General features: G+C 36.2%; 1 protein-coding gene across 1 annotated transcript; it reads right to left on the bottom strand.

The window, feature by feature from the left end:
• Positions 1–7,860: 7,860 nt before the first annotated feature.
• LOC139840760 (uncharacterized) lies at positions 7,861–8,715 on the bottom strand. The gene has a single exon (XM_071831007.1). It carries the CDS (start codon positions 8,713–8,715, stop codon positions 7,861–7,863), a length of 855 nt encoding a protein of 284 aa, XP_071687108.1.
• Positions 8,716–10,724: the final 2,009 nt, after the last annotated feature.

Consider the following 10,724-nt stretch of genomic DNA (forward strand, 5'->3'; position numbering starts at 1 on the left):
TGGGAAGGGGTTAAATTCTTTCGGATTTTAAAAATTTTTATATTAAACACTTGGTTACCATTAAAAATACTAGTAAAGCAGTAGTTGTATTAGAATCTAGTGCTCTCTGATAAAAAAGAACAGCCCTAGTCTTATATACTGACTACCCAATTCTAGTAAAATTTTTCAAAATTTTCAATTAAATGAATTAAAATCATGTTTATACATATTTATGAACGATAAAACTAGGTTTCAAACACCGAAATTATTGTTACCTCGGAAAGGACATAAATTGAGAAACAAACTAAAATATTAAAATTCATTTAAAATGGAATAGAGGACGATAAAAAGGAAAATAAAAGCCAAGTGTGGGAAAATTTACCAAGTTATTTTAAACATATGTCACATATATTTGTAACAAATAACTGAAAATACTTTTGCTTTGGACTAAACTAAACTGTTTTACCCAATGAAAGAAAAGAAGAGATGGATCTACACGATGAATCAATTCCATCATTAAAAGGAAGTAAAGTCTTCCGAAAAAGAAACGCGCTTCTTGATTTAGGTCATGAAGTTGTCGTCCAGACCAGCTGTAGGTTGACGAAAAATCTAGAAAAGTCATCACTAAAATCAGCAGGAAATCCACGGACCTCAGCATTAAACAGGGTCGCCAAGTGGTCAGATTTATCCTAACCATGAGAAGGATTTATCTCGTACAATGGGGAGGCACCGTGCAAATTAGCTGGATAAGACTAATGAATCAGATCCCCAGAAAGGATAATCTCCTTAAAGATCAAAAATCAGCTTTTAAGCCTGATATTACTCAATCCTTGAGATTGACCTTAAAGATTGAGAATTACAAACTCATGGAATTCGATGATATCTAAACTCGAGCTTGAACGAGAAAATATTTTGATCAAAATTATAAACCGATTTGTTTTCTGAAAACCCTATTTTCAATGCGTTCATTACCATTGAACGTAAAATCCTAGGAATTCACCTAGAATTCATTAGGTCACCTGAACTAAATCGGGTGTCAACCGTAAGAACGGTGGTTGCATAGCATGGTCAAAGACAGGACCTTGTGCCAGACCGACAAATTATAAGGGTGAGCTTTACTATTGCTCCTACCAAGGATAGTAATTGCGTCCGACACGTTATAGACCATAATCAAAAGCATGTCACGGGACATTGCCTTAACAGTTGCTTGTTCAACGCTTTCCTTTACAACCGGACGGTAGTTTGCCGAAAGGTAATATACGGGACAAGTAAACTGGACGTGTTGCTTTCCAAATACAAGGTTAGCAAGTGGGTGACACAAAACCGCAAGTTTTGAGCTAAAATTTTCAAATCTGAAACCCACCAAACCCACAAAAATATTTTGCAAACACCGGTAAAGGGTTATTCCGGAAAACTTATCTAGGGTAAAAACTAGATTTAATTTTCAAAAGATCAAATGTTTTCATAAAGATCCAATTTCCTTAATGGATCTAAATTTTTATAGTCATGTGGGACTGTAAACCATATCGTTACTACCATTGTTTATACCGCCGTATAAAAATCACTGATGTACAAAGTGTGAAGAATAAAAAAGTGATTCTAGTATTTCAAGACGATATTGCTTGAGGACAAGCAACGCTCAAGTGTGGGAATATTTGATAATGCTAAAAACGAACATATATTTCATAGCATTATTCCTCAAGAAAGACAAGCTTTTAGTTGCAATTGTTCTATTTACAAGTGATATTCGTTTAAATAATAAAAGGTGAAGACAAAAGACAGATTCGACGATTTGAAGACGCAAACGACCAAAAAGCTCAAAAGAACAAAAGACAATCAAAAAGGTTCCAATTATTGATAAGAAACGTCTCGAAATCACAAGAGTACAAGATTCAAAACGCAAAGTACAAGATATTAAATTGTACGCGAGGACGTTCAAAAATCCGGAACCGGGACCAGAGTCAATTCTTAACGCTCGACGCAACGGACTAAAAATTACAAGTTAACTATATATATAAATATAATATAATATATAATTAATTATATTAATTATATATATATTATATATATATATTTAAAACTGTCGGCAGCCAGAAACTCCAAGGGAGTAAATTGAAAATACCTCTCCGCGACTCGCGGAGTTTGAAGGGCTTTTTGCCGCGAGTCGCGGAGCCCCAAAAATCAAACCTGGCTATAAAACCAACCCGAATTCTGATCAAAAAACACAATATTTTCATCTCTCTCAATATATACGAGTAATATATATTTATATTTATAATTTATATTTTAATTTTAATTATAATTCTAATAATAAGGGTATGTTAGCGAATGTTGTAAGGGTGTAAGTCGAAATTCTGTCCGTGTAACGCTACGCTATTTTTAATCATTGTAAGTTATGTTCAACCTTTTTACATTAATGTCTCGTAGCTAAGTTATTATTATGCTTATTTAAAACGAAGTAATCATGATGTTGGGCTAATTACTAAAATTGGGTAATTGGGCTTTGTACCATAATTGGGGTTTGGACAAAAGAACGACACTTGTGGAAACTAGGCTATGGGCTATTAATGGGCTTTATATTTGTTTAACTAAATGAAAGTTTGTTAATGTTAATATAAAGATTTACAATTGGGCGTCCCTATAAATTACCATATACACTCGATCGGACACGATGGGCGGGGTATTTATATGTACGAATAATCGTTCATTTAACCGGACACGGGAATGGATTAATAGCCACTAGAATAATTAAAACAGGGGTGAAATTACATTCAAGGGTAATTGGTGTAATTGTTAACAAAGTAGTAAAACCTTGGTTTACACGCAGTCGATAACCTGGTGTATTCATTAAACAAAGTATTAAAACCTTGTTACAATTCGAATCCCCAATTAGTTGGAATATTTATCTTCGGGTATAATAATAATTTGACAAGGACACTTGCAATTTATATTTATGACTGATGGACTGTTATGGACAAAAACCAGACGGACATATTGAATAATCCAGGACAAAGGACAATTAACCCATGGGCATAAAACTAAAATCAACACGTCAAACATCATGATTACGGAAGTTTAAATAAGCATAATTCTTTTATATCAAATTTTATTTCCTTTATTGTATATTTAATTGCACTTCTAATTATCGCACTTTTATTTATTGTTATTTCATTTTATCGCACTTTTAATTATCGTACTTTTTAATTATCGCAATTTAATTTTTATCGCATTTTTATTATTCGCAATTTCATTATCGTTATTTACTTTACGCTTTAATTTAAAGTCTTGTATTTATTTTATATTTTACATTAGGTTTTAACTGCGACTAAAGTTTTAAAATCGACAAACCGGTCATTAAACGGTAAAAACCCCTCTTTATAATAATAATATTACTTATATATATATTTGTAATTTTAATAAAAGTAAACTAATATAGCGTTGAGCTTTGCTTAAAGATCTCCCTGTGGAACGAACCGGACTTACTAAAAACTACACTACTGTACGATTAGGTACACTGCCTATAAGTGTTGTAGCAAGGTTTAAGTATATCCATTCTATAAATAAATAAATATCTTGTGTAAAATTGTATCGTATTCAATAGTATTTTCTGCTAAAAATTAATAGTATTTTATACCCCTCTGCTTTGACATCAATCACATCCACCCAAATCAGCATCCGCATAACCCCTAAGTATGAGATTATTTTTGGAGAAACACAATCCCATATTAGAAGTACCTTTCAAATAACGAAGCAACCATTTGACCGCTTCCCAATGCTCTTTCCCCGTATTAGACAAATAACGACTTACAACTCCCACTGCTTGAGCAATATCGGGTCTTGTACAAACCATGGCATACATAATACTACCCACGGCCGATGCATATGGAACCTTTTCCATATCTGTTTTGTCTTTTATCGTCTTTGGTGATTGACTTTTTGATAACTTAATCGTGCTACCCAAAGGCATAGAATAAGCCTTTGAATTCTCCATATTTAACCTCTCTACTACTTTCTCAATATATTTGGATTGAGACAAGTATAGAGTACCTTTCACACGATCACGCGCAATACTCATGCCAAGTATTTGCCTAGCAGCACCAAGATCTTTCATCTCGAATTCACGGGAAAGTAATCCCTTCAACTTGTTAATTTCGGACATGTTGGAACCTGCAAGTAACATGTCATCAACATACAACAATAAGATTATATAAGAAGACTTGAGTTTCTTCAAGTAGCAACAGTGATCCGCTTCACATCTTAAGAAATCAATCTTCTTCATAAAATCATCAAACTTCAAGTACCATTGCCGAGGTGCTTGCTTCAATCCATACAAACTTTTCTTTAGCTTACAAACCCATTTATCTTTACCCTTTACCTCAAAGCCCTCGGGTTGCCTCATGTAGATCTCTTCAACAAGATCACCATGCAAGAATGCAGTCTTCACATCTAGTTGCTCTAGATGTAAGTCTTCGGATGCAACCATAGAAAGTACCAAACGGATAGTAGCCATTTTAACTACTGGTGAAAATATCTCTTTGTAGTCAACCCCTTTCTTTTGTTGAAAGCCTTTGACTACCAAACGAGCCTTGTACCTTCTCTTGCCATCTAACTCATTCTTGATTCTATACACCCATTTGCTTTGCAATGCCCTTTTATCATGAGGTAACTTCACTAGTGACCAAGTTTTATTCTTCTCAAGTGATCCCATCTCTTCTTTCATGGCAAGCTCCCATTGTATGGATTCTTTTGTCTTTCTTGCCTCAAAGTAACTTTCGGGTTCACCATTCTCGGTATAGAGCAAGTAGTTTGCTGATGGAGAATACCTAGGATTAGGTTTGGGCACTCTAGTCGAGTGTCTTAGTGTAGGAGTAACCGAAATGGTTGGACCGGTTTCATTTGTGTCCTCCTCATCACTAGAACTCGCACTACGTTCGAAATCATCACCGCTTTCCGAACCATCCCCACCATTAGCATTTTCTGACGCCTCACCGTTCATTGGCAATTCATTTTTTCCCGTACTCCCACTAGAACCTGTAAGATCATCAATAGAAACATCGTCAAAAGTAACATGACCCGGTTTAGGACTCCCCGTTTCCGGTTTGCCATAGACCGAATCTTCATCAAAAGTAACATCGCGAGAACGAATTATTTTTCTAGCCTCGTTATCCCAACAACGATAACCCATTTCATCCGACCCGTAGCCAATGAAAATACACTTCTTTGACTTAGCTTCAAGCTTGTCTCTATCCGCATCTTTGGTCTTCACATATGCATTACACCCAAAGATCCTAAGGTGATTATAACTCACCTTCTTACCTTGCCATTCTTCCTCAGGAATTCGGAAACCCAACGGTGTTGAGGGTCCCCTGTTTATCAAATAAGCCGCCGTATTAACCGCATCTGCCCAAAACATCTTAGGCAAACCGGCATGTAGTCTCATACTCTTAGCCCTTTCATTTAACGTACGATTCATACGTTCGGCGACCCCATTGTGTTGCGGTGTCTCCGGTACCGTTTTCAACATTCTAATACCGAGCTTTGCACAATGGTCTTTAAACTCAAGACTACCATATTCCCCTCCATTATCCGACTTCAAGCACTTGACTTTCAAATTAGTCTCATTTTCTACCATAGCTTTCCACTTCACAAATGTATTAAATACATCAGATTTAGCTTTAAGAAAATAAACCCATACCTTTCGAGTGGAGTCGTCAATGAAGGTGACATAATAGCGAGAACCTCCATGTGATTCTACATTGTTTGGACCAAACACATCCGTATGAACGAGCTCCAATTTCTCTAACTTAGGTGCATTCCCTGATTTCCCAAAAGTCACCTTCTTTTGCTTCCCATATACACATGGTTCGCAAAACCCAAGTTCTACCTTTTTCAAATCCGGAATTCTCCCACTCGAAATAAGCATCTCATACCCTTCTCACTCATATGCCCGAGTCTTCGGTGCCATAGAGTTGATTCGGACTCAATATTAACTGTAGCAACCACCGTGTCTTCATCAAACACTTCAACCATATAAAGAGTTCCCCTTTTATGTCCACGAGCCACTACACAACTACCCTTAACCACCTTCCATTGGCGGTTTTCAAAAGTAACCGCGTTACCTTCATCATCTAATTGACCAACCGAAATAAGTTTCCTTTTTAATTTAGGAATGTACCTTACGTTTTTCAAGGTCCAATTAGAGCCAAGAGTAGTCTTCAATACAACATCTCCAATGCCCTCTATATTGAGTTGTTTGTCGTCCGCTAATCTCACCTTTCCTTGATATGAACGAAAATTCTTCATCATGCTTTTGACATGAGTAGCATGAAATGAAGCTCCCGAATCCAAAATCCAAGACTCCATAGAATTTTCAACACTACATAAAAGTGCATCATTACTTTCTTCCTCGGTCAAGTTCACACCTTTCGCCGAACTATTTTTACAATTCCTTTAAAAGTGTCCTTTTTGATTGCAACCCCAACAAACAGCTTGACTTCTATCTTTCGATGGATACCGCTTCTTAGACTTCTTTCTACCATTCTTCTCACCATGATCAAATTTCCTACCACGGTTGTCGGTACTTAACAAAGAACCGGATGTCGATTCCCCCGAGTTTCTCCTACGAGTATCTTCACCAAGAATCAAATCCCTTATTGCTTCAAACGCTAGCTTAGTAGTTCCCGTAGAGCTATTAACCGCGGTAACCGTACCCGACCAACTTTCCGGTAATGATGAAAGCAAGATTAGTGCTTTTAGTTCATCATCAAACTTAATTTCTACCGATTCAAGCCTTGAAACGATATTATTAAATTCATTGATATGATCCGTTGCACTCGTACCTTCCTTCATCTTTGTATTGAACAATTGACGCATGAGAAATACCTTATTAGAAGCGGTAGGTTTCTCATACATGTTAGAGAGTGCTTTCAAGCAAGCAAACGTCGTCTTCTCATTCACAACGTTGTATGCAACGTTCTTAGCAAGTGAAAGACGAATAGCGCCCAAAGCTTGACGATCCAAAAGCGTCCAATCGGCATCGTTCATGCTTTCAGGCTTGGTCTCCAACAAGGGTTGGTGTAGCTTCTTTTGACACAAGTAATCTTCAATTTGCATCTTCCAAAAGCCAAAGTCTCTCCCATCGAATCGGTCGATTCTAAACTTTCCGTCTTCCGCCATCGTTCCCAAAGTCGAAAACTTGTGCTCTGATACCAGTTGTAAGGATATTAGGACCCAAAACAACGCAAGTGATTCAACAAGATCACTCACCGATAGTAATTCTACAAGATTACTAACCCACTTAATGAACGAAAGATTATAAGTGCAAGAAATGTAAATCGACACAAGAGATAACGTGGTTATATGCAATCATTGTGATTGCTTTAGTCCACAGACCAACTAGAGAATGTATTTACTGAATATTTGTGGTGTGTTTACAATAATTTACAAAAGGGTCTATTTATAGAATGGTTTAAGGAGTAAGCTAAAAACAATTCCTTGAAGCTTCATGTGAGTTTCCTGACAGCTTCATGGAAGCTACATGTGAGTTTCCTGACAGCTTCGTGGAAGCTACATGTGAATTTTCTCACAACTTCGTGGAGGCTACATGTTAGTTTCCTAACAACTTCGTGGAAGTTTCGTGTGAGTTTCCTGGAATCTTCCCTCTAATTGTTTAAAGTTCTCCATATCTCCAACACTTCCTCTAACGTGCATTTTACTGCCATGATACTCGGTCAACTAGTGACCCAATTTCAATCACTAAAACCTTAGACTAAACAAAAACATAACATAGTAAATAACTATTTATTTAATCTAAACTTATGACATAAATTATTCCATAAGATTACCCAACAATCACCCCTGTAATCTTGATTTGTGTCTTCTTCAAAGAAGTGCCGGTTCTTCCTCTTGAATCAAATTTGCTTCGAGCTCCTTATCCTTCCATTTTGTACACTCCCTTGCAAAGTGTCCAAAAGACCCACACTCGTAGCACCTCAAACCGCTCTTGTCACCTTGACCCGAGCCTCTTCCACGTCCTCTTTCTCCTCTACCCAATCCTCTTCCACGACCTCTTCCTCGTCCACCTTGCTTACCATCATGCTCCCCACTTGCATACAAAAGTTGTCCATCACCTCTTTCGTCATGGCTTTTGAGTCTTTCTTCATACGCTTTTACTCTTCCAACAGCTTCTTCAAAGGACATCTTTTCAAGATCCGAATATTGCTCGATAGAGGCAATAATTGGTAGATACTTTTTCGGGGATGAATTTAGAAGTTTTCTCACAACCACTTCTTCTTCCAGATTTGAACCGAGACTTTTAAATTTTGCAACTATGCCACTTATCTTGCCCGAAAAGTCATTCATACTCTCGTTCTCCTTCATCTTTAGCATCTCCAATTCACTCCTAAGAGTTTGTAGACGCGCCTTTTGGACTCGATCGGCTCCTAAATAACGTGTCTTAATTGCTTCCCAAACATCTTTTGCGTCGTTGTGCTTAGCAACTTGCAACAAAATATCTTCCGGTAGAGTTTGGAAGATAATGCCTTTCGTGGTGTGGTTCTTTCTTGCTTCCACCGTTCCTCCTGTTACGTGATCCACCACTTCCCATAAACCGTATGCTTTCAACGCCGTCTCAACCATAATCGACCATGAAGTATAGTTCGATTCGGTTAATTTTAGACATTGGAGTGGTACGTTTCCTTGCTCACGGACTGCTAGAATTGCGTCGTTACTTGCCATTCTTTCTTAAAAAAAATCTTGCTGCTCACATACTTGCTGTTAATAACTGTGACGATCGCTCCAAATCCATATGGACGAACACGTCATTCATCGATTTCATTGCGAGGTATTTGACCTCTATATGATACGTTTTGTAAACATTGCATTCTTTTGAAAAGGTATACCATATATGAATATTTAAATCAAAGGTTTTCGACATCTGATGATTTCTACATATAGACAATCACCGTAAATAATAGTTTACAATAGTACTTCCATTGACAATGCAGTCAAAATAAGATACATGGTGATGATTTGGTGAATGCAACGTTTCCTTGATAAATATGCCATGTAAGACTCCATGCACATAGCTTGTCTAACATATAAGCAAACAGCGGAAGACTTCTAGGGAACCTGAGAATAAACATGCTAACAAGTGTCAACACAAAGGTTGGTGAGTTCATAGTTTTAATGTTGCGCATAATATGTATATAAAGGTGGATCACAAGATTTCAGTTGTTTCATCCAGAAACGTCTATCAAAATATTCTACGAAATTGAGCACCCTGGTAATTAAACTTAACGTATATATAATTTATACCCTTTGTATAATCATCTTAATAATACACGCAAACCAATGTGTACGCTTCTCAAATAGCATACGTCCGTTAAAAGGCTAGTGCTCTAGCTCGGACGGGGATATCAAGCCCTATGGATCCATATACTACTACTCGCGCCCACCAGTTCTTATAACCGGCAGTTACTAGTTACCAAAGCTAAGGGATTTTCGGTTCAAACTCAGTGTAGAATTTAGTATGTACTTGTATCCATTGCGTTTAAAATAAAGTGCATGTATTCTCAGCCCAAAAATATAGATTGCAAAAGTAATTAAAAAGGGAGCAAATGAAACTCACCTTAGCCACATATAAAGTCGTTCACCAAAATGTGATCGAAACTCGAATTACCAAATAACCGTAGATCTCAACCTAGAGAACATATGTTGGTCAATACATGTCTATCAAGCTAGGTCAGGTCATAGTGTATCACAATCCTAATGCTCGATATTGACATACAAAAGTTATCCAATGTTGTTTTAAAAAGTCAATTTTGACAATAGTTTAACAAAACGAGACGTACCTTATATAAGGATTCATTTACTCGGTTGGTAATATTCAAAAATCCAATTTATCAATCTTGTAAACAAGTTGTTTAAATCTTAATTGCAGATTCAAAAGCAATTTCAATTAACGTCAGTCATAATTCACTTGATCATATCTTTTAATCCGTTCATCGAAACTATTCGGTGCCTAAATGAAAAGTTACTAATTTTTCGCCAGCTTTCCAAAAACATGTATATCATATACCTTTTACCAGTAATATTTGTATTTAATTCGGGATTCATTATAAACTGTTTAACGACAAAATTTAGCATACAAACATGTATAAATATATATACTCGAGCACTAGACATGTATACACTATTAATATATAAAAAAGATAAAATATGAGTGCTTACGTATCAGTATTGAGATTCAATATTGTAGGAAAGTACGTAGACGTAACGGAAATGATAAACACTAGATTTGATTCAGAAATATACCCCCGAACATTACCCATAACCTCCTTGGCAATAACCCATAATTTCCTTAGCTCTATCCCGCTCGAAAACATATTTTGAAGTGACACGCTCATGACCTCGTCGTAGTATTTTATGTATAATATTAATTAATAATAATACTACTAATAGTATTAAAATTAATTATAATATTAATTAATAATAATAATAATAATAATAATAATAATAATAATAATAATAATATATAAATATATATTACAGAGGGAGATAGATGGATTGGGGTGTGTGTGTGTCTCGAAGCAAAACGAATTCAATTTATAAACTTTTCCTGAAATCTGACCCCATGCGATCGCATGGGTTTTATGCCTATTTTCCATGCGATCGCATGACCCCAAAATCCAGCTCACATTTTTTTTGTATTTTTGTTTGTCGACATAATTATTAATAATATATAT

This window comes from Rutidosis leptorrhynchoides, chromosome 4 (assembly GCF_046630445.1).
Source record: "Rutidosis leptorrhynchoides isolate AG116_Rl617_1_P2 chromosome 4, CSIRO_AGI_Rlap_v1, whole genome shotgun sequence".
Taxonomy (NCBI): Eukaryota; Viridiplantae; Streptophyta; class Magnoliopsida; order Asterales; family Asteraceae; genus Rutidosis; species Rutidosis leptorrhynchoides.